Below are 25455 nucleotides of genomic sequence, written 5' to 3' on the forward strand. Positions count from 1 at the left end.
CCTCCTTAATCGGAGGGTGGAGGCTCTCACCGCCAGGGTGCAAGCGCACGAGCAGGGCGCTGCTGCAGCCGCTCCTCTGGCTGGTCCTGGGCCTATATCAGACGTTCCACTGGTCGTTCAACGAACCCCCCCACCGTTCCCTGAAGCATACATAAGCCCTCCGGAACCGTACGGGGGCTGTGTCGAGACGTGCGCGGACTTCCTCATGCAGTGTTTGCTCGTCTTTTCACAGTGCCCTGTCATGTACGCATCAGACGCTAGCCGGGTGGCTTATGTGATCAATTTGCTTCGAGGAGAGGCACGCGCATGGGCTACGGCGCTTTGGGAGCAGAATTCACGGCTCCTAACGTCTTATACTGGGTTTGTACGGGAGTTCAAACAAGTGTTTGATCATCCCAACAGAGGCGAGACCGCTTCGAACGTGCTGCTGTCGATGAGACAGGGGCGCCGTAGCGCAGCCGAGTATGCAGTCGACTTCCGCATCGCGGCAGCGAGGTCCGGCTGGAATAACGTTGCGCTCCGCGCCGCCTTTGTAAATGGACTGTCACCGGTCCTCAAGGAGCACCTACTGGCTAAGGAGGAACCGCGGGATTTTGACGGGCTTATTGATTTAGTTATACGCTTAGACAACCGCTTAAACGAGCATCGTCGGGAGCAGGCCGGGGGGCGTGACCGGGCACGAGACGTCCCTCCTCCTTCCGGTTCTGACAAAGTGACGTCGTCCACACGCTTCACTGCCAGAGAGCTCCGTGTGGCTACAGCTCCCCCTGCTGAGGAGGCTATGGACACGAGCAGGGCCAAAGTAAAAACAAACATCAGACAAAGGAGACTGGCCCGCGGGGAGTGTTTTATCTGCGGCTCATGTGAGCACATGCAGAGGGACTGCCCTAAACGGTCAAACTACAACGCCCGTCCTTAGAAACTGGGCTAAGGGTGGGCCATAATACGCACGCGGGAAAATCCCGCAAATCTGCACGAATCCCAGTAACAATCGTGAGTGGGGATTTAACCCTTCATGCCCCAGCACTATTAGACACAGGGTCGGAAGGGAATCTGCTGGACAGCAGATGGGCAAAGGAAGTAGGGCTCCCCCTGGTGGCTCTGCCGGCACCATTGCAGGTGCGAGCACTAGACGGCACCCTGCTTCCATTAATCACACATCAGACTCAACCAATGACTTTGGTTGTGTCTGGGAATCACAGGGAGGAGATAGTGTTCCACATCACACCATCTACTTCTCGAGTGATTTTGGGCTTTCCATGGATGGTGAAGCACAATCCCCGGATTGATTGGCCATCTGGGGTTGTGACGCAGTGGAGCGAAACCTGCCACCGGGAGTGCCTAGGATCCTCGGTTCCTCCCGGCACTACGGCTAATGAGGAGGTCAAAGTCCCCCCCAATCTATCGGCGGTGCCAAAGGAGTACCATGATCTTGCTGACGTTTTCAGCAAAGATCTGGCGCTCACTCTTCCCCCGCACCGACCGTATGATTGTGCCATCGATTTGGTCCCGGGCGCTGAGTACCCGTCCAGCAGGCTGTACAACCTCTCACGTCCGGAACGCGAATCAATGGAGACCTACATCCAGGACTCCTTAGCTGCCGGGCTGATCCGAAACTCCACCTCCCCGATGGGTGCTGGTTTCTTTTTTGTGGGCAAGAAAGACGGCGGACTCCGTCCATGCATTGATTACAGAGGGCTGAACGAGATCACGGTTCGCAACCGATACCCATTGCCCCTGTTGGATTCTGTGTTTACGCCCCTGCATGGAGCCCAAATTTTCACTAAATTGGATCTTAGAAACGCGTACCACCTGGTTCGGATCCGGGAGGGAGACGAATGGAAGACGGCGTTTAACACCCCGTTAGGTCACTTTGAGTACCTGGTCATGCCGTTCGGCCTCACCAACGCCCCCGCGACGTTCCAAGCTTTGGTAAACGACGTCTTGCGGGACTTCCTGCATCGGTTCGTCTTCGTATATCTGGACGATATACTCATCTTCTCCCCGGACCCTGAGACCCATGTCCAGCATGTACGTCAGGTCCTACAGCGGTTGTTGGAGAATCGGCTGTTTGTGAAGGGCGAGAAGTGCGAGTTCCACCGCACTTCTTTGTCCTTCTTGGGGTTCATAATCTCCTCCAACTCCGTCGCCCCTGATCCGGCCAAGGTTGCGGCGGTGAGAGATTGGCCCCAACCGATAAGCCGTAGGAAACTACAGCAGTTCCTCGGCTTTGCAAATTTCTATAGGAGGTTCATCAAAGGTTACAGTCAGGTAGTTAGCCCCCTGACTGCCCTGACCTCCACCAAAGTCCCCTTCACCTGGTCGGATCGGTGCGAAGCCGCGTTCCAGGAGTTGAAACGCCGGTTCTCGACTGCACCAGTTCTGGTGCAGCCTGATCCTGATCGCCAGTACGTAGTTGAAGTGGACGCCTCTGACTCAGGGATAGGAGCCGTGCTGTCCCAGAGCGTGGAGGCTGATAAGGTTCTCCATCCTTGTGCCTTTTTTTCCCGCAGGTTGACCCCAGCTGAACGGAACTATGACGTCGGCAATCGGGAACTCCTCGCGGTGAAGGAGGCTCTTGAAGAGTGGAGACACCTGCTGGAGGGGGCATCGTTGCCCTTCACGGTTTTCACGGACCATCGGAACCTGGAGTACATCCGGACCGCCAAGCGGCTGAACCCCAGGCAAGCCCGCTGGTCTCTGTTCTTCGGGCGCTTTGACTTCCAGATCACGTACCGCCACGGGACCAAGAACCAAAAACCAGATGCATTGTCCCGGGTGCATGAAGAAGAAGCCAAAGCAGAGTTGTCGAACCCCACCGAGACCATCATCCCCGAGTCCACTGTCGTGGCCAGGACGAGGGCTAAGGCCCATGCGGACCGCCGGCGTTCCCCGGCCCCCACATACCAGCCTGGGCAGGAGGTGTGGCTTTCGACCAAGGACATCCCTCTGTCTGTCGCCTCCCCTAAATTGAAAGACAGATTCATCGGACCATTTAAGATCCTCAAGATCATCAACCCGGCCGCAGTGAAGCTTCGACTCCCGGCTTCACTGCGGATTCACCCCGTCTTTCATGTTTCCCGTCTCAAGCCACACCACACCTCGCCCCTCTGTATTCCGGGACCACCGCCGCCTCCTGCCCGGCTCATCGACGGGGAGCCTGCTTGGACAGTGCACAGGCTCCTGGACGTCCGTCGTAAGGGCCGGGGTTTCCAATATCTGGTGGACTGGGAGGGGTATGGACCTGAGGAACGCTCCTGGGTGAAGAGGAGCTTCATCCTGGACCCGGCCCTCCTGGCCGATTTCTACGCAAGACATCCGGACAAGCCTGGTCGGACGCCAGGAGGCGCCCGTTGAGGGGGGGGTCCTGTTGTGTGGGCCGCTGAAGAGGAGGTACTGCTGGCCCACCACCACCAGAGGGCGCCCTGCTTGGAGTGCGGGCTCCAAGCACGAGAGGGCGCCAGACCTAGAAGAAGTGACAGCTGTCATTCATCCCCTGCCCCAGCTGTCACTCGTTCATCATCATCACCACCATAAAAGCCGGACTGCAACTCCACCTCCTCGCTGAGAAATCGACTACCATTCCTGAGGTAATCCTTCTCTGCAGTATTTGGATTAATCCACGTTTTGATCTCTGTTTGCAGCCGTTTATTCCTGTGGGACAGTTTTGTCGGAGTGGCGTGTTGTGGGAACCGCGACGTCTTCGCCTCCCACTCCCTCCAGATAAGTGACTGACAGGAGCTGCTTGAGTGTATGATTGGAGGTGGAGGTGCTCCCTCCCATCAGTGTTGGACTGTGTATTACTGAGTGTGCGGACTCACACTCACACATCCTGTTTTTGCTTTCTGCCAGCAGTGCCAGGGTCGACAGCCGGGAACAGAGGCCACCTGGGGACTCGGGACTTGGCGGCTCCGGTGTTCTTCAGACCGTTGGTGGTGGAAGCCGTGTGGAGTACGGCTTCTCTCTCGTCGGGGGGGTCTCCTATCTTCGAGCCTGCCACACGTCACCTGGTGCTAATTGACTGTGCATATTTTCTGTGTCTTTTCGTTGTGTAGCGTCACAACATTAAATTGTTACCTTTTGGTTTAGTCATTGTCCGTTCATTTGCGCCCCCTGTTGGGGGTCCGTGCTACGACACCTTCACAACAATAGGTCCTTTTTATTTTTTTCCAAAAACTATATGGATTTCATTCATATGTTTTTACGTCAGACATGCTTGAACCCTCGTGCGCATGCGTGAGTTTTTCCACGCCTGTCGGTGACGTCATTCGCCTGTGAGCACTCCTTGTGGGAGGAGTCGTCCAGCCCCTCATCGGAATTCCCTTGTCTGAGAAGTTGCTGAGAGACTGGCGCTTTGTTTGATCAAAATTTTTTCTAAACCTGTGAGACATCGAAGTGGACACGGTTCGAAAAATTAAGCTGGTTTTCGGTGAAAATTTTAACGGCTGGAAAAACTCACGCATGCGCACGAGGGTTCAAGCATGTCTGACGTAAAAACATATGAATGAAATCCATATAGTTTTTGAAAAAAATAAAAAGGACCTATACTTTATTGACAGCCCTCGTAATGCAAAAATGTACACCAAATAGGATCTCAATATTAAATTTAAATGGCCATAAAATCCACAATCCTGGTCAGGTGATAAAAGATACCATCCTACATAACGCTCTCAAATATGAAAGAAATTTTTTCTTTTTCTTTTTTTTTTAACCAGTGTTAAAGATAGGGATTTTTCCAATTTTCCAAGATTTTTCCTGACTTTTGACTCAGTTCTTGCCTGTCAGGATATGAAATCTTCAGTAAAAATTTCATAGCAATATATGAAAAATTGTGGGCTCCAGGCTGTTCACAAACAACCACACAGGGGTGAAAACATAACCTCCTGCAACTCTGTTGGCAGAGGTAATTACTGAAGTATTTCACAGGCGTGTTAAAAGAAACGCTGCTGAATTTCTCTGGACTTTCAGAAGCTCAGGTTGTCCACCTTACTCGCTTTGTACCCACAACATGCACAATGTGCTTGGCTTCCAGCAGAACTCAAGCTGCCAGGAGACCAATGAGCTCCTGGAAGCTCACCTAACACAATCTTAACCGGTGCGCCGGCACTCAACCTTTCTGACATTTAACCCCAATCTTCAACACCTTAAACACAGTCTCTGGCAGCCGCCGTAATCTCGTTTGCATGATCTGACCGGCGTTCATGTCATATTCTCGCCGGCTGCAGCCTGTTGCTCCTGCAGAGCCGTGGCACCTCCGCACACCGCTGTTCAGACTCCTCTGTCTCTGTGATTTGTGACTGACTGTGCAGTTCTGCTGCATGAGTCAGGATGGATTTCGTCACAGCTGTAAGGGCAGTGTGAGATTTACGCTGCTTCTGGCAGTGATCAAACGGCACAGAACTTTGCTAAAACACAGGTGTTCGCTCTCTGCACAGCAACCATGTTTACTAGATTGTCCTGGTGAAAGACTCACTTTTTCTCCCCTTTTTTTTTTTGCTTTCACATGGAACGTTTGAATTTTGAGGACTGCAAGCTGCCCACATAGTGTCGTCACCGCGGCCGTGTTCCTCATAAACTGTTTGGATTCAATGAGCTAATCCACCTACAGTGCTCGGCTGTGCGCCACGCAGTACACCAAACAGTTCATAATGTAGAAAGGCCCGCATTTATAGATGGCAATTAAATATTTACTACATATCGCCAACTGATTAATCAGCCATGGCTTCTTACCAAACATTCACAGCCATACCTCATTATAGACATTATCAAAGGTCAAACTCACAAAAACTGATTGATGACAGTGACTGGAGTAACATCACGTGTGTGTTGGGTCTGAACGCTGCTGAACTCAGGTCAGCGTAAAAGTAACATCAGAACTAATTTAATCCACCTTGCGATGGCCTGAAAACACAGCACCTCCAAGAACCTCCCTCACTGAAATCCAGCCTTCCCGACACCTCCTTTCCATCTTAACTTAAATCTGGCAACTGCACCTCATGAGAGCTTCACCATGCTGCGAGTGCAGCCGAAGCACAGCTGGACTCTGCACATGTGCATATGATTCTTCTAAAGAGCCAGAATTATAAAAGAGGGTCTTCAAAAAGTTGCAAAAAGAGAGGTATGAGTAAAACTGGAAAGTCTGCTAGTGCAGACCCATCAGGAACCCATGTGATAAAGTTGTGTTCAAGACCCAAAGACATCGTGCGTCTGACACTTTTGGAGGTGAAAGGACGGAGCCGGAATCACCCGTGTAGATGAAAGCTGCTACCTTTAGTCAACACAACCAGGGTTACCTTCCAATAAGTCACCGTGAGCAATAGAGCCGTTCCAGAACTCACTAAAACAGCATGACCTCATCAGGTTGTCCAGATGAAGTTACAGACATCCTGCAGAAAAATCAAGATGATGATGATGATGAATGTTTGAATTTATTTTAAGAAGCTTTACTTGCATATGGTGGAGAATTATCTTACCAAAAATATTCTGATCTCATCCTGTTGTGTTCCATCTTCAGTATGAGGTCCCTGGACAGAGGAGTTTAGTGGTGTCACTACCTTTGTAGGAGAAAGAGAGTTCAAGTCTTTAGGGTCCTTGTCCCTCCTGTCTTAATGTATGGTTGTGAGACATGGACACTTACCAGTGGCCTAATGTAAGGAATGGATGTCTTTGGTATTAGGTCTCTTGAGAGGATGATTAGGTACCCCTGGAATGATGAGGTCAGTGCCACTTATATTGCTGGAGAACATCACCTGAGGCATTTTGGACATGGCACATTTCTCTGAGCATTATCTAGTATACAAGTATCTCAGTACTGAGGACCCCAGTAACTGGAAAAGACGCGGAGGATGCTCATGTTTCACGTTGCTGTATCAGATAGATGACAGATTTCCAAAGTTGGGGATGGACCAGCTGTAAGTGTGACTGGTTGTTGCCCAGGTACCATGGAAGTTCCATGGTGTGGTGGATGTGGCTGCACCAGCATATGAGCAGACCCAGACCCGACTTGATCTTGGGAATTCACTGGCCAAAACACTTTTGGAACAAAGAAGTCAGGAATCAACACAGAACCAGAAAGTGTTGACTCCTCCATTGGAAGACAAGTCGGGATGTACTGGAAAAACACGGACTAAAAAGTGAGTTCAGCCACCAAATATGTACACATGGAAGAATCAGGGAAAATAAAAGGACAGCAGAGACAAGAAAATGGAACAGTAATGTTGTGAAGAATAATGACATGGGGCTGCCATGTTGCAAAAGAAACCATAAACATGGATTCATACAAGAAGAAGAAGGAAAAAGTCCAACTGCTGCCTGAATTTTGCATTGATTGGTTGATTAGTTTATATATATATATATATATATATATATATATATATATATATATAATTACAATTTTGTACTTAAATATGCAAAGATCCTCAACTGGCCACCACTAATTGACCTTTTGAAAGAATGTGACACCTTTCACTTGACTGACATTTGCTTTTAGCGGCTCCTGTGAGATGGGGTGGTGGGCTGGTGGAAGGCGTACAGCGGGAGGGAGATCCTCTGGAGATAAACCGCCATGCCCCCTGTCTTTCGCACAACAAAGAAAGTGAGTGATGCTTGTCTGAAAACCAAGAGCTAGTATCCTTCTTGTTTTGATGTGTGGGCCACCTGGGATACTGGTCTCCATCAGCACTCGGACCGAGGAGAGAGGAAGAGAAACAGGACTCGAGCAGATCTCGTCTCCAGGACAAACAATGTGAGTGACAAGCAGGCTGCAATCCCACGGAAGTCACCCAACAGAATAAACAAGAGGCCACAGCAGAAAGCACAACTTGGGTTCCTCGACCTTTGGAGGACCCAACTCCAGATCTTTGAGTCACATTTGTTACACAACCAATTTCTTATTAGTACAAAAATAATTTAAAACTCAAAGCGCCATCTTCAGCTCAGCAAACCCCACAAACATGGGGTGGTGTGTATTGAATATGCCTTAAATGGTATATAGCGCTTATATAGCGCTTTTCCATCTGCATCAGACACTCAAAACGCTTTACAATAATGCCTCACATTCACCCCGATGTCAGGGTGCTGCCATACAAAGTGCTCACTACACACCGGGAGCAATAGGGGATTAAAGACCTTGCCCAAGGGCCCTTAGTGATTTTCCAGTCAGGCTGGGATTTGAACCGAGGATCTTCTCATCTCAAGCCTAACACCTTAACCACTAGACCATCACCTCCCCTTAAAAAATTTGTGCTTGTGCTCATACACGAGAAGGACAAAGGAAAATAATGAATCAGATGTGCAAGTGACCCTAGCTCATCTGGCAATGTATAAAATTTAAATTTTCCTGGCTCTACCCCTTGTTGATTCTCATCAAATTATAATAGTTTATTCTTTGTGATGTTTCGCTCGTGTTTGATATTCCTGCAAATACATTGTGAAAACCAGGAGTGCCCAAATACTTTCTGATGAAGGACCAAAAATTAATCTGGGTGGAGAGCCACACCCCAAAAGACACCTTCCTGACAGACTGTACATACAAGGTACGTTGGAAAATTGAGCTGATGAGTCAAATCAAAGGAACTGTGGGTCAAACGTGGCCTGTGGGCCCCAAATTAGGCAGCCCTGCTGAAAACACTATGTCTGTTGCTGCCACTGGTTAGCAATCCGGACAGCTAATCACTGTCACTAGCTGTCCCATTCTGTGTTCATCATTACCCGTAATGCAATGTTGTACAACAGAGCACACATGCAAAATTTTGGAAGAGTTCTGGCTTGTGTATTTCATTTTCAAAGCAAATATTCTGAGATCTTTCAAGAATATAAGTATTCTTGGATCGCCAAAGCTTATAAGACTGTCAGGGCGCCAAATTAAATGTCAACTTTTGTTCAGTTTTTGCTGGAATACTAAGAGGGAAAGAACCAGAAACTCAGAGCAAAGAGAACAGCACCAAACTGGAACACATGCACCATGGTTCAAAACAGCGAATGTCAACGTGCTGCACATCCAGAAACCCGATGATTCCACAAATGCTTTTACCATTGAGGTCACAAATATTCTGCAAACATTTTGTACCTTCTGTGAATCAGCTGAAGTAACACCCAGCCCCCCCCCCCCCCCCCCCCAAACACTTGTATTTGTGGAAATTCTGCTACATAAATCTGAGGTGTTGGATGATGCTTGAATGTGTGAAAGTTCAGGTTTCAGCAGATCACGTCTGTCCCACAAAACACATCTGTGGGCTTGATCTTCCTTACATCCTTCCATAATATCATTTTAAGTAAAAACAAAAAAGGCCTTAAAAATTCTATACTAAAATATGAGATTATATAAATGCTTAATTAAATGATTAGCAATATAACATCAGTACAATTACTGATTTATAACCCTCAGAGGAACATAAATAAGTGTGCTAATTGAAATAATTACTGGCAGTAAATGATTGTTGCGACATGTTGCTGCAGACAGAAAGTGTAACTCATTAAAATGCTGTCAGGTCTGACAGGTTTGTGTTCTTTTGCCTGGAGGATAACATCAGTTTTAATTCAATTTATCACATTTATTTAGCATCAAATCACAACAAAGCTGCCTCAAGGCGCTTCACACAAGTAAGGTCTAAACCTTACCAACCCCACTGTCACGATAGGACCTGCCCATCTGACACCTCAACTGCAGAAGGTTAAGACAGGTGAATATTGGTTATTGGTAAATATCCTTAAGAGACTGAAGGACAGAATATCAGGAGCAAGATTGTGAAATCATTTAACATTTCTCTAATGAAAAGTGAGTGAAGCTGAAGCTTCATACTTGGAATAACATCAGGATATTTATCACCTTACCGATCTGGAAATGATTATTAGGCCCACGCAATATTTCTTCACTCATTGATGTCTCATGAATGCATTTGTGTGGTTTGAGTGTTAACAGAGTCCTGAAGGCAGCAAACAACGTTGATTGGTAAAGGGTCGCAAAAAAGAAGAAGGAATAAAAAGTGTTGCATCTCCACCTTAGGCCTCCCGAGGAGATCCAGTTGCATTGTGGGAGCAGCACCCAAACAAGGGGCCGGGAATGTGGGGTGCCAGGGGTACGAGGTCCAGATGGATGTCAGGGCAACATCTGTTCCGCCTCCTGACTCTTATCAGCAGATACGCGGCGGACAGGGAGAAGATGGAAAGGAGCATTCTTTGCAGGGTTTAAGAAAACATGCCTGCTGTTGTTTGTCTTGTAAACAAACGTTAGGCTCCCTGTCGCTTTGTGCATTTGCATTTCACAAACCTCACGTGGTTCAGCCGTTTGAGTGTCATCACATCTGTGGATGGTGGCGCTGCCTCACTTGGAAGCCGTGAAATAAATATTATATCATTCCTGATGACAGGTTACAGTGTGACACTGGAAGATGATTTTCGTTTGCACACAGGTGCAGCATGCACAAATCCTTACTGCAGACATGCATTTAAAATCTATGAATGCACATTTGATGTAATGTTTTTTAATTTGACAGCCGAGTGGACTTAGACACGGTACTTTGTTCTCTGTGCTTTGTCTTCACTCGAGCTGATGGTCAGATGCTACTTGAAACACAAAAGACAGCTAACAGATGCTGAATATTTTATCCTCTTTCAAGGAGAACTTTTGCCTGTTTGTGATTATTGGGGGGGCACCCAAGTCCAGACAGCGACTGCAGTCTTTTGCTGACCAAGTCACACCGAGGTCACACTAGAAGAAGAGTAAGAATTAAAAAAAAACAAACAAATCAAAAAAGAGAAACTACCCTCAGAGTATCAGCTGCTTAAGCACGTCTCAAATAAAGGTTAAATCAACGCTTGATGCAAATTTTGTGGCATTCTCATCGTAAAGTTCGTACTGCCCCAACTTGTGAGCACAGAGAAAAATATTATAGCAGAAAAATGATTAACTATCAACAACACCTGCAGCGATGCAAGTCAGAGCGATAGTTCTCAAAGTGCCACCTTTGATCACAGCAAAAGCATCGGTATAACCTTGCCAACCACACGTTTAATAATGATACTTTTAATAAATTTTGATCTTTGCTGCAAACATTTTCTGACAGATTTGGAGCACAACATACTGTGCAAAATCTGTTATATCTTTACACTTAGACACATGATGATTCATGTTAAAACACTCCCAAAGTCACAATTCTGTGAGTGTGCATGCAAAAAATTTGATGCAATAAGCAACACTACACTGCAAAAAACATCCTGATTGCTTTTTTCATCTCTGCAAAATTCTAAAAATTATGGAACGTTCCAAGTACTTATGGTCTTGACTGTGAATTCATGCTCATTTATAAGAGTTATTGTTGCTATTTAAATTAGGTGAGAAATGTTCCTGACAGTAACGGTAATGCAGGTACAGCTTTTTTTCTGGGAAATGCACTTTAAAGCAAAGAAAGGTGGAGTAAAATAAAAAGAGGTCTCTTGTCTCCCTGACCAAAGAGAAGCAGAGAGATAGCAAGACAGAAAGATGTAGATACCTAAGAAGGAAGTAAAAAAAAACCCTGCAAAGATGAGAAAGGAAGAACTGAAAAACCAGAGAGAAATGGGAGACGGGGAAAGGGGAGGGTGAGTGAGGTGAGCGCAGCAGCCCGTGGTTTGTCTCAGGGCAGCAGCTTCCAGAGCTGGTGTGCAGCAGACTGAAGAGAAGCACGTCTGCCCCAGAGGCAGAGACTGGAAAACAGGATCAAAGAGTCGCCAGGGCAACCTGCATGACACACATTGTATTAAAGCCACACGGTTAATTTGAAAGAAAGGGAAGAAGGGCACAAGGAGAAAAAAAAAGAGCAGGCAGAGGCTGCGCCGAGGATATTTATCAGGAACTTTTGTCTCGCTCAACTTTCCACTCAAAACTTTCTTCAGCTGCTTCACTGTGACTTTGAAGACTTTACTACTTCTTCTTCTCTTTTTTGGCTCGACCTCCATCACCCGATCTGTGCATTCCAGATGATCTTCTTTGATTTCCACAGATCATCTTCAGTCACAAATCATAGACATCATGAAGAAAACGTACTCTCAGCACACCATCTGATGCACCTCTTCAAATCCAAACGGGAACAATTGACATTTTGATGATAACGGTACAAATACAGCCTGCACACTTTCAGTGATTAAGCAGAAATTATTCATAGTTCCTAAGAGAGGTGCAACAATTGATTGATTATTAATCAACTATTAAATTAAGTGACAACTATTTAGATAATTAAATAATCATTTTGACATTTTCATTTTTTTTTATATAAAAAAATTTGTGATTTCAGCTTCTTAAATGTGAACAATTTCTGGCCACAGTTTTGCTAATCTGCTAATTAGCGGAGCTATTTTTTTATTTTTTTTAGCAGATTAGCTTTTCAGCTAACTTCACAAACCACCAGCGAACTAATTAGCTTCTGATAAATTTACTTCAGATAACTTTTAGACAGCTAACATTTTTTGCATAGTTAGTAGCAGTGAAAAACATTTATATACCCTGTTGGTTCCTGTCTACCACATATTTTGCAGTAGTGAGGCAGCTGAGAGGAGCTGAGCTCAACTCTGCCCCAGCAGAAGGGGCCTGGCCACCAGGCTGCTACAAAAAACAAAACAAAAGTCATTATCCCTTGACAGCATACAGCAGTCCAGCAATGAGGCTGATGTCTTGAAAAGGAAAGCAGATTTAACTTATGGTTTTGATTTATAAATGAAAATTAATCCGGATAGAATAACTACATTAATGTCAACTCTTAAAATGTACAAAGTGAAAATATAACACATATCTGTTAATTTTAAATAATGCACTAATTCTGAAGATTTGATCATTAATACACAGATGCCCAAAGGGATTATGGGTACACTGAGCCTCTGCTCAGCTTCAGCCAGTGGCCCCGCTTCTCAGCCAAAGTTATGGGGTGGCAAGAAATCTGTACTAAGAATCCTTTCTTCAGGAAGGAGATATCTAATATCAGGAACCATGAAAAGAAGATCATGAAAGAAAGAAAGAAAAAACATTCTTTGTTCTGAAAAAATACTGTAAGGTGTTTTTATTGAAAGATCACACCTTTTTTTTCTATTTGAAAGTACAAGAACAGCTCTTTTAACAAGAAGAAAATTAACGGTGAGTTTATTTTATAAATGTACAAAAAAAGGAGTTTGAATTGCATTTAAATTACGTTGTACGTTCACCTCACATACGAATGTCTGTTGAAAGAAGCCGTTTGCACGTGGCCTTATAGTGCCATTAATTGGCTACGCTGATTAAATCCATTTTGTTTCTAGCTATTAGTTACAGCTCTCCTGCCTAACAGCCATCATCCCCATGTGTATTCACAACATTAAAAAAACCTTTGAAATATTTTTTACTATGGTCATAAAAATGTACATGAAAAACTAAGACGATATTTTGATTTTTAACATTTTAATTTTTGATTGTAAACACACACAAAAAAGACTGCAGTGAATGTTTTTCCAAATCTAAATCTAAGCAGGTGATACACAAAGTCCAGTATGAGTCCATGAACTGACATAGCGATCCATCCAAACTGCACCTTTCTGTCAGGTAAGGTTAGATCTCTCTGACAGAACACTGAGGGGTGAACAGTGGGCACTGCCATACACATGTGGCACACCGAGTATCACTCACAGGTGTGCACTCCGCAAGGTAGGGGAGGTTAGGGTGCTGGGCTGGAAGGTGGCATCTAGGATAAATACAACGGCAGGCAGAGGGAGGGAGTGGAGCGGGAAAGAGTTGGGGGTCTACGATAAACAGCAGACAGGGAGGGGTCTTCCCAGACAGTTGGAAGGCATTAGTGTGTCGGATAGGGACTTGTCAGATGCAGCTGTTGCTGCAGCTGACTGACAGACTTTGTATTCCACCCTGATGGGAGACTGGAATCGCGAGTCAGTGCTCACAGGGATTATATCCAAACCCAACCAAAACAAACAAACAAACAAAAAAACTGTAAAAATGTAGAAAACAGGCAAACATACATGCCATTTGCTAAAATACTGAAAGGAAACATCCATCACATCTCTGTGACTACACTCAGTCAATCATTGCATTTTTTTCTAGATTTAACAAAACAACTGATCAGTGTGATATGATATAAAAATGTTTTCTTGGCCATCTGAAGGAGGTCTACGAGGTTAATATTCAGAGCTGTAAAATATACCCTAAGGTGCACATTTATAAAATCATTCATGCTCCCATTTTACTCCACATGGAGTGGCTTGGTCACACAGCACTTTGTCCTTCCATTAGGACATCAGCATGGCTGGGTGGGGTGGGGTGGGGGGGGTTGATAGGCCGCTTTATTATGTTTGAGTGCATGTACGTAATAATCCACAAAATATACAGACTACACTACTGAGACTATAAATACTCAGACACAGCATGACACCCCCTGTTTAACTAGCATACATGACACAAGGCTTTGGCGCTGTGATCACACCGCGCTCGTCATTACTTATGGCCCAGTCACACGGCATACGATGATGCCTGAATGAAAGAAAAAAGTAAAAAAGTCACAAATCGTTGAGAAAAGGTGGACGAATAAGCTTTATCACCGAATAGCCTGTGAATGAAGCGTGCAAAAGGGACAAAAAAGGAACAAAACAAAATCGAAGCTAACGCTGATCTCCACGCTTTAAACAAAACGTGCCTGGAGCCACTGCTGGAGCAGCGTGTGTCTGCATCTCTGCATTCCAGGACTCGGCGCTGGGACGGAGCTCTGTAGCGCCTGAATCCTGGAGAAGCTGCAAACAGAAGTGGCTGATCCGACCCACTGTGGAGATCTGTGCACACATCGGTGGATCCACCTGCTCTGGTTCCTCGTCCAGAACAAAAGAGGGATCATCTCCTTAATCATCAGAATCCTCACTGTCTGGTTCAGACTCTGAAGACACGATGTCTTGCTCCTATTAAAAAAAAAAAAACTGAAGGGCTTGCTCAACATTCATACAACATCTCATGTTTACAAAACAAAACACCACCACACTAACTACACACGCTAAATACTCCACCAAAACTATACACAGTGCAAACACGCCAAATATTTCTCAGATCTCTCACATACCAAAACTCTAATCACTGTCTGTACACGTGAAATGCGAGTGTACGAAACGGGAGGGGGGGACAGTGCTGCCTGTCCGTCTCTGCCTTTTTTTTCCAAAACCCTGGTGTTTCTGATCACCGACGATGCAGCTGTGTGATCATGCAGTCAGTCACACACGTGGGTTCAATTACCAGTTCTGATCACGCCACGCACAGGCACTGTGTACGTGGATCAGACTCAGACTCTCTCTCTCTCACACACACACACACGCACACACACACGCACACACACACACGCACACTTCTCCTTCTCTCCAGCTAATTCACTCTGTATGAATGCAGCCAGTGTCTGGATGTGTTATAGCGCACTCGCATGTGCGCACGCACACAAAAAGACTGCCTTGTACATGATTTAGCGACTCAAATGTTCAAAAAAGAATGCAGCCATTTTCGATCACACTGGGTTTTCTGTTATATGCCACACCTCTGTGGATCAAAGCTATTCATACGCGAATGCCCGCTGCTGCTGGAAGTATCTCCACACTTGAAAGTCACGCTTCTGTAAACTGCCACATGGTTTGCACAAACTGAGGCGCAGTTCGCTCAGAGATCACAGCAGACGACACAAAATATTATTATGCCCCTTTCACACCGGGCCTGCTTCAAGTTGCATATACTGCATATCTAATAACACAGGAATGTCTGCGTCAGTTGCGCACAGCAAGGGGCAGAGAAGCTTGAGGAGGTGAGAGCGCAGAGGAGCTGCAACCATACTGTGTGTGCTCTGATTTCTCTTCTACTTTATATTTCTTCTTGTGCAGCGCTGCAGGTCTGCGCTCTGTTTTCTGTTATAGTTCATCATTCTTTCTGTGACCGTGGAGCTGTAGCCGGTGTTCGCACGCAAACCCTCTGTAAGTGGATGTGTACAATCAGTCTGTGAGCAGGACTTACGGACTTTACGTCGTGTTGGCCATCAGTTCCATGGAAACAAAGCTGATTGCGCACCTGCAAAGCCCCCCCGCTGTGAACAAATACACAGCAACCAAGGATCATGTTGGCACTCAGCAGTTAAAAGGAAACACGGCTGATCGCGCTCCTGCAAAGCCCCACTGCTGCGAACAAATACGCAGTGATCAAGGATCACCTCCTCAAAACTTTTGAACTGTCAGACTCAAAGGGCCAGCAGGCTCTTCTCTCTGCATGGGCTGGAGGACAGCAAGCCCTCAGAGTTCATGGACAGAATGCTGCAGTTCCAGCCAGATGTTTTGTGCCGCAATTCTTTCCTCAGGTGTGTGCAGCACTGGAACAACACCACGATCACGGATTGCCATGTGCTGGCGGAGGAAGCCGACAAATTCTTCCTGGCTGGCCAGCACCATGGCATGTCCGCGGTAGCACTCGCCACATCACACGAACCGACAGAAGCCCCACACCACACACCAGCTCCGCCGCGGAGGAGCTGCATCTCTCCACCACAGCAACGCTCACAAACCGGTTTCTGTACTGTATGAAAACATTCAGCTGGTCGAACAGAGTCAAACTAAAGCTAATGTTACAAAAACTAAGCAAACAATAAGAAACCGCCAAGAACTACAGCAAAACAAAATACGGATGAATTGAGGTTTTCGGCGGCATTCGTTCAAATTTTTCGAAAGTTTAAAAACCCTGACAAAGCAACAGCTGCAGGAACGAAGCTGCGCAAAGGTTAAACGATGCCAATGAAAGTCAACGAAAGTCCAGATTTCTTGTTTCGTTTGGGCTTCGTTGCCCTTCGTTAAGTGCCGTGTGACCGGGCCTTTAGCCTAAAGGAGAAGCAGACCGGGCAGCTATACCATACTCCTCAGTGGAAACAACATCAACTGTGTTCACTCCCAAATCCGGTAAAGTAATCAGTAGCAATGTTAAACATATCTGCAGACCACCTGGGCTGCAGTTTGTGCAAGTGTGTGCGAGTCTGTGTAAAAGTGTGTATGTCAAATAATGACTTGAGGAATGCCATCATCCCAGTCGCCATTTGTTTTATCATAATGGCACAGGCAGTAAACAGGACTTCCATTTCGGGGAAAGTTCAATTGTTTTTTTTTTTCCTTTGCCCTGACAAACTGCATTTCATTGGCTGGGCAGCGGCTCTGCTCTGCCAGCATGTAGCAGATGTCTGTTACCTGTGTGCACACTTTGCATTTTAAAACCAATGAAAGCAGGGGGGGGGGATAATGTACAAAATGCCCCCGACAGGGGCTATTATCTGCTGTATTGGCGTGTGTGTGTGTGTGTGTGGGCGCACGTCTGTGCGTGAATGTGTGTACATGGGCAACAGCAGGTTGCACTGTGCACTAGCCGCTAATGACTGTTAGCATTAGCAGTATCAGCTTCATATCCTCGCAGGCTCTGTGTCCTTGTCCTCCAACAGGCCAATGAACTGACTGAAGCTCTCTTTCACTGCCCCCATGTTGTCAGTGGTGCTACCCTCCAGGATCCAGCGTTTCCCCCGGGCCAGCGGCTCCAGCTCAAAGTACTTCTTGATCTGTAAGCACACACAAAGAACCACTCAGTGCCTAGTCAATGGTAAATTTAATTTCTACAGGGCTTTCCCATGTGTGTATATTCTTAAGGACCGGGTTTCCACATACAATTTATATCATATCCATAAATCCATAAAATAGAAGCAATACGTTCAACACAAAGGCATGGATTTCTTAATGGCAGCGGTGGGCACAGTTCTGCTAATCTGCTAACCGCTAATTAGCGAAGCTAACTTTTTTGTTAGCGGACTAGCTTTTCAGCTAATTTTGAAAACCATCAGCAGACTACTTAGCTTCCGCTAAATGTAGCTCCCATAACTTTCAGTCTGCTAACTTTTTTTTTTTTTTTTGCTGGCATAATAAATCAAAATCATCCATTTTAGTACTTACCTGTTGAGTGTCTTGCAATAGTCAGACAGCCATGAGCTCAGTCCTTCCTCAATAGAGGAGAGCGGAGCGAGACGGCTGCTGTTGCCCCAAAGGAAAAAGAAAAAAAAATGTCACTTACTTTCAACATGGAAAAAGCCAGTCAGTGTGGAGGAGTCATGAAGCACAACAGGCATTTCGCTTGTGGTTTTACTCATAAACAACTAATTCCAGACAGTTATGATATTAACGGTACCTCTGTCATTTTTACAGAGAGAAAATATCACACATATATATCTTTTAAAGGAATGTGCTAAATTCTGAAGGTTTGTGCTTCTAACAGACACGTGCCAAAAGGCATTATGGGAAAAATTAGTCTCCACTGGTTGCTGGTTTATTAAACCCAACACACAAGTTACTGTAACGTGTGTGTTGGTTTTTACAAATAAATGTGTATTTGAAATACGTCATTTTTTCCAATTGTGAAAAAAATGCACTTCTTAACAATTTATACTAATCTACAGTGGTCCCTCGCTATAACGCAGTTCACCTTGTCGCGGCCTCTCAGTTTCGCAGATTTTTTTTGTGCAATTTTGCATGCTGCTTCTTTTTTTTTTTTAACAGCGCACTGTGTTTTGCGTCCTCATCAGGCAGGCCGGTCGGCATCACCGTGATTGCTCTCACTGCACTTACCGAGTCTGCGGGCTCAGTAAGCGCCGCAACGGGCCACTCACACCGCCCCACTGTCTGCTGTGCGGAGTTGCGGCCAAAATCTGGCAACAGGTCCAGAGACTACGCTCGCTGTTTTGATGCAGAGGGCTCCAGCAGCCCGCAAGGATAGAATTCTTGTGGAAAAATCCGCAGCACTGCATGGTCTCGGTGACCGCAGCCGCAGAGCTCCGTGGCCACTGAGAGAGGTTTGTATCTTTTTAATGACTTGGATTCTTTGCGGGTCCCGCATCCGTCCCACAACGGTAACACCGGAGGCAATGAGCGAAGAAAGAGCACGTGCTTTGTGTTCTGCGTGTGCCTGTTTATGATATTCTCGCCCAGAAGAAAAAAGAGCAACAACAACTACCCATAATTGTGTTCTTCACTTGGAAAAAGACACCTGCCCCGAGGTGTCACTCAGTGGAAAAAGACGCGACAGCGGAGTGGCGCCAGGACGAAGAGGCGCGATCAGAGGAGCTGTGAAATAATGGTCAGTCACTATTAATAATTTTTTATGTGTCCAAACTCGTAGGTTGATCATTAAAATTCATTAGTTCTAAAAAGCCATCATAATTATTTATAGGAAAATGTTGTATTTTTATTTCTCAAACAAATGTTTGGGCCTGAAAACAGGTTTTAATCTTTGGTTTCATTCTATAATACTGGACTTATTTTTCTACTAAGGTTTGAACTTTGAGAGTGTCTACACAGGAGAGAAAAGTGAGAAAATATTAATGCCTGATTGAGAAAAGTGTATAAAGTGTGTAGTGAGGAGTTTTACAGCCTTAAAACATCTATAATAATTGTAAAAAATAACAGTGACTACTTTGCGGATTTCGCCTATCATGGGTTATTTTTAGAACGTAACTCCCGCGAGAAACGAGGGACCACTGTATTTAAAATAATTTAACACTACTGACGGACAGCTGCGTCTGCTTGCTGAACTGCGTGGCACAAGGGCGCCCTCATATGGCTGTGTCCAGTAGTGTTTTAATCTAGTATTAACAAATTGTCATTTTAAATAGTCTAGTATAAATTAATTTTTTTTTTTTTTAACAAATGAAAAAATTACATATTTCAAATACACATTTGAAATATGTAATCCTTGCTTGCCTCTACTGGTGGTTGGCTCTCACTGCGGTATTGTATCACTTCCTGTTCCGGAGCACAGCGGTGTTTTTCTGTATCTGTTAGCTGTTTAATCTGCGCAGTTAGATTGATCTAGTTATCTAGATTACGATTTGTTTCCCAGTGTAATCTTTACGTGCCTTAACTAAAGCACTCCTTCTGCTGAATCACCTCTAAATTATTTACACATTATTCACTTTGCGTGTTTTTAGGAATCCGCTAGCTTAGCGTAGCTACTAGCTCTTAGCCGATTTAGCATGGCGGCTTCTCCTGTCTCTCCCGCACTTTTCTGCTCTGGGTGTGAAATGTTTAGTTATTCCTCGGCCTCCTTTAGCAGTAACGGTACTTGTAATAAGTGTAGCTTATTCGTAGCTTTGGAGGCCAGGCTGGGCGAATTGGAGACTCGGCTCCGCACCGTGGAAAATTCTACAGCTAGCCAGGCCCCTGTAGTCGGTGCGGACCAAGGTAGCTTAGCCGCCGTTAGTTCCCCCCTGGCAGATCCCGAGCAGTCGGGAAAGCAGGCTGACTGGGTGACTGTGAGGAGGAAGCGTAGCCCTAAACAGAAGCCCCGTGTACACCGCCAACCCGTTCACATCTCTAACCGTTTTTCCCCACTCGACGACACACCCACCGAGGATCAAACTCTGGTTATTGGCGACTCTGTTTTGAGAAATGTGAAGTTAGCGACACCAGCAACCATAGTCAATTGTCTTCCGGGGGCCAGAGCAGGCGACATTGAAGGAAATTTGAAACTGCTGGCTAAGGCTAAGCGTAAATTTGGTAAGATTGTAATTCACGTCGGCAGTAATGACACCCGGTTACGCCAATCGGAGGTCACTAAAATTAACATTAAATCGGTGTGTAACTTTGCAAAAACAATGTCGGACTCTGTAGTTTTCTCTGGGCCCCTCCCCAATCGGACCGGGAGTGACATGTTTAGCCGCATGTTCTCCTTGAATTGCTGGCTGTCTGAGTGGTGTCCAAAAAATGAGGTGGGCTTCATAGATAATTGGCAAAGCTTCTGGGGAAAACCTGGTCTTGTTAGGAGAGACGGCATCCATCCCACTTTGGATGGAGCAGCTCTCATTTCTAGAAATCTGGCCAATTTTCTTAAATCCTCCAAACTGTGACTATCCAGGGTTGGGACCAGGAAGCAGAGTTGTAGTCTTACACACCTCTCTGCAGCTTCTCTCCCCCTGCCATCCCCTCATTACCCCATCCCCGTAGAGACGGTGCCTGCTCCCAGACCACCAATAACCAGCAAAAATCTATTTAAGCATAAAAATTCAAAAAGAAAAAATAATATAGCACCTTCAACTGCACCACAGACTAAAACAGTTAAATGTGGTCTATTAAACATTAGGTCTCTCTCTTCTAAGTCCCTGTTGGTAAATGATATAATAATTGATCAACATATTGATTTATTCTGCCTAACAGAAACCTGGTTACAGCAGGATGAATATGTTAGTTTAAATGAGTCAACACCCCCGAGTCACACTAACTGTCAGAATGCTCGTAGCACGGGCCGGGGCGGAGGATTAGCAGCAATCTTCCATTCCAGCTTATTAATTAATCAAAAACCCAGACAGAGCTTTAATTCATTTGAAAGCTTGTCTCTTAGTCTTGTCCATCCAAATTGGAAGTCCCAAAAACCAGTTTTATTTGTTATTATCTATCGTCCACCTGGTCGTTACTGTGAGTTTCTCTGTGAATTTTCAGACCTTTTGTCTGACTTAGTGCTTAGCTCAGATAAGATAATTATAGTGGGCGATTTTAACATCCACACAGATGCTGAGAATGACAGCCTCAACACTGCATTTAATCAATTATTAGACTCTATTGGCTTTGCTCAAAAAGTAAATGAGTCCACCCACCACTTTAATCATATCTTAGATCTTGTTCTGACTTATGGTATGGAAATAGAAGACTTAACAGTATTCCCTGAAAACTCCCTTCTGTCTGATCATTTCTTAATAACATTTACATTTACTCTGATGGACTACCCAGCAGTGGGGAATACGTTTCATTACACTAGAAGTCTTTCAGAAAGCGCTGTAACTAGGTTTAAGGATATGATTCCTTCTTTATGTTCTCTAATGCCATATACCAACACAGTGCAGAGTAGCTACCTAAACTCTGTAAGGGAGATAGAGTATCTCGTCAATAGTTTTACATCCTCATTGAAGACAACTTTGGATGCTGTAGCTCCTCTGAAAAAGAGAGCTTTAAATCAGAAGTGTCTGACTCTGTGGTATAACTCACAAACTCGTAGCTTAAAGCAGATAACCCGTAAGTTTGAGAGGAAATGGCGTCTCACTAATTTAGAAGATCTTCACTTAGCCTGGAAAAAGAGTCTGTTGCTCTATAAAAAAGCCCTCCGTAAAGCTAGGACATCTTTCTACTCATCACTAATTGAAGAAAATAAGAACAACCCCAGGTTTCTTTTCAGCACTGTAGCCAGGCTGACAAAGAGTCAGAGCTCTATTGAGCTGAGTATTCCATTAACTTTAACTAGTAATGACTTCATGACTTTCTTTGCTAACAAAATTTTAACTATTAGAGAAAAAAATTACTCATAACCATCCCAAAGACGTATCGTTATCTTTGGCTGCTTTCAGTGATGCCGGTATTTGGTTAGACTCTTTCTCTCCGATTGTTCTGTCTGAGTTATTTTCATTAGTTACTTCATCCAAACCATCAACATGTTTATTAGACCCCATTCCTACCAGGCTGCTCAAGGAAGCCCTACCATTATTTAATGCTTCGATCTTAAATATGATCAATCTATCTTTGTTAGTTGGCTATGTACCACAGGCTTTTAAGGTGGCAGTAATTAAACCATTACTTAAAAAGCCATCACTTGACCCAGCTATCTTAGCTAATTATAGGCCAATCTCCAACCTTCCTTTTCTCTCAAAAATTCTTGAAAGGGTAGTTGTAAAACAGCTAACTGATCATCTGCAGAGGAATGGTCTATTTGAAGAGTTTCAGTCAGGTTTTAGAATTCATCATAGTACAGAAACAGCATTAGTGAAGGTTACAAATGATCTTCTTATGGCCTCGGACAGTGGACTCATCTCTGTGCTTGTTCTGTTAGACCTCAGTGCTGCTTTTGATACTGTTGACCATAACATTTTATTACAGAGATTAGAGCATGCCATAGGTATTAAAGGCACTGCGCTGCGGTGGTTTGAATCATATTTGTCTAATAGATTACAATTTGTTCATGTAAATGGGGAATCTTCTTCACAGACTAAAGTTAATTATGGAGTTCCACAAGGTTCTGTGCTAGGACCAATTTTATTCACTTTATACATGCTTCCCTTAGGCAGTATTATTAGACGGTATTGCTTAAATTTTCATTGTTACGCAGATGATACCCAGCTTTATCTATCCATGAAGCCAGAGGACACACACCAATTAGCTAAACTGCAGGATTGTCTTACAGACATAAAGACATGGATGACCTCTAATTTCCTGCTTTTAAACTCAGATAAAACTGAAGTTATTGTACTTGGCCCCACAAATCTTAGAAACATGGTGTCTAACCAGATCCTTACTCTGGATGGCATTACCCTGACCTCTAGTAATACTGTGAGAAATCTTGGAGTCATTTTTGATCAGGATATGTCATTCAAAGCGCATATTAAACAAATATGTAGGACTGCTTTTTTGCATTTACGCAATATCTCTAAAATCAGAAAGGTCTTGTCTCAGAGTGATGCTGAAAAACTCATTCATGCATTTATTTCCTCTAGGCTGGACTATTGTAATTCATTATTATCAGGTTGTCCTAAAAGTTCCCTAAAAAGCCTTCAGTTAATTCAAAATGCTGCAGCTAGAGTACTGACGGGGACTAGAAGGAGAGAGCATATCTCACCCATATTGGCCTCTCTTCATTGGCTTCCTGTTAATTCTAGAATAGAATTTAAAATTCTTCTTCTTACTTATAAGGTTCTGAATAATCAGGTCCCATCTTATCTTAGGGACCTCGTAGTACCATATCACCCCAATAGAGCGCTTCGCTCTCAGACTGCAGGCTTACTTGTAGTTCCTAGGGTTTGTAAGAGTAGAATGGGAGGCAGAGCCTTCAGCTTTCAGGGTCCTCTCCTGTGGAACCAGCTCCCAATTCAGATCAGGGAGACAGACACCCTCTCTACTTTTAAGATTAGGCTTAAAACTTTCCTTTTTGCTAAAGCTTATAGTTAGGGCTGGATCAGGTGACCCTGAACCATCCCTTAGTTATGCTGCTATAGACGTAGACTGCTGGGGGGTTCCCATGATGCACTGTTTCTTTCTCTTTTTGCTCTGTATGCACCACTCTGCATTTAATCATTAGTGATCGATCTCTGCTCCCCTCCACAGCATGTCTTTTTCCTGGTTCTCTCCCTTAGCCCCAACCAGTCCCAGCAGAAGACTGCCCCTCCCTGAGCCTGGTTCTGCTGGAGGTTTCTTCCTGTTAAAAGGGAGTTTTTCCTTCCCACTGTAGCCAAGTGCTTGCTCACAGGGGGTCGTTTTGACCGTTGGGGTTTTACATAATTATTGTATGGCCTTGCCTTACAATATAAAGCGCCTTGGGGCAACTGTTTGTTGTGATTTGGCGCTATATAAAAAAAATGATTGATTGATTTATTTGTAAAAACCAACACACACATTACAGTAACTTGTGTGTTGGTTTTATAAACCGCAACCAGTGAAGGAGACTCATTTTTCCCATGATGCCTTTTGGCACATGTCTGTAAAAAGCACAAATCTTGACAGACATAAGTACCATTAATATCAATAACTGTCTGGAATTAGTCGTTTATGAATATAACCATAAGTGAAACCGTGTTGCGCTTCATGTCTTCTCCACACTGACCATCTTTTGGCATGCTGAACGTAAATGACATTTTTTTTCTTCCTTTGGGGTAACAGCAGCCGGCTCACTCCGCTCTCTTCTGCTGAGGAAAGACTGAGTACGCAGCCATCGTTCATTTTTGGGTTTGTGATCGCATTTGTTATGATTTTACTCAGAAGCCTCGGCAGTGCTTAAACTCGAAACTGGCTTATCAGTAGCCGGCAGTACTAAAAGTTAGCGGTTAGCTGTAACTTCTGCTAAAACTTTTTTGTGATTTATCGGTTTAGCGTTATAAAAGTTATCTTTTCAGTTGGCGGATTAGCGGTTATTGAAGCTAACTTTTTTGATTAGCTGTGCCCACCACTGCTTAATTGAGACCACATCAGACATGAGAGGCTAATTTTGTGTGGTTCGCTATACTAGTTTCTTTTCACTTATACAACTATGTCTGTTAATAGTCAAGCAATGGAACTGAAGGCGCCAGTTTGTTAGCTTCCCAAAGCTTACCACAGCTACCTTTTTGGCACACAGTGTGTACAGTCTCTCTGAAATCCACGTAAGGCAAATTCCAGACCAAACAAACAAAGATATCACAGAGGCTTCCATAGAAACTAATGGGTAAATGGCTGTCAAGGATATTGGGCACAGGTATGTGCAACCAAGATAATACAATAAAGTCACACACACACACACACACACACACACACACACACACACACACACACACACACACACACACACACACACACACACACACACACACACACACACACACACACACACACACACACACACACACACACACACACGTCAGCGTGCTGCCACACAAGGTGCTCACAGAGAGCAACGTG

The 25455-nt window shown here is 44.8% G+C and overlaps 1 protein-coding gene across 3 annotated transcripts in view; it reads right to left on the reverse strand.

The window, feature by feature from the left end:
- Positions 1–16914: 16914 nt before the first annotated feature.
- arl15a (ADP-ribosylation factor-like 15a) overlaps positions 16915–25455 on the reverse strand; it is a 432264-nt gene continuing 423723 nt past the window's right edge. For all 3 annotated transcript variants that reach the window (XM_034170762.1, XM_034170761.1, XM_034170763.1), the window contains one exon: positions 16915–17561. In XM_034170762.1, the coding sequence (XP_034026653.1) occupies positions 17409–17561 (153 nt within the window). In that variant the 3' untranslated portion in view covers positions 16915–17408. The remainder of the gene's footprint in view (positions 17562–25455) is intronic.

Source organism: Thalassophryne amazonica, chromosome 5, assembly GCF_902500255.1.
Source record: "Thalassophryne amazonica chromosome 5, fThaAma1.1, whole genome shotgun sequence".
NCBI lineage: Eukaryota > Metazoa > Chordata > Actinopteri > Batrachoidiformes > Batrachoididae > Thalassophryne > Thalassophryne amazonica.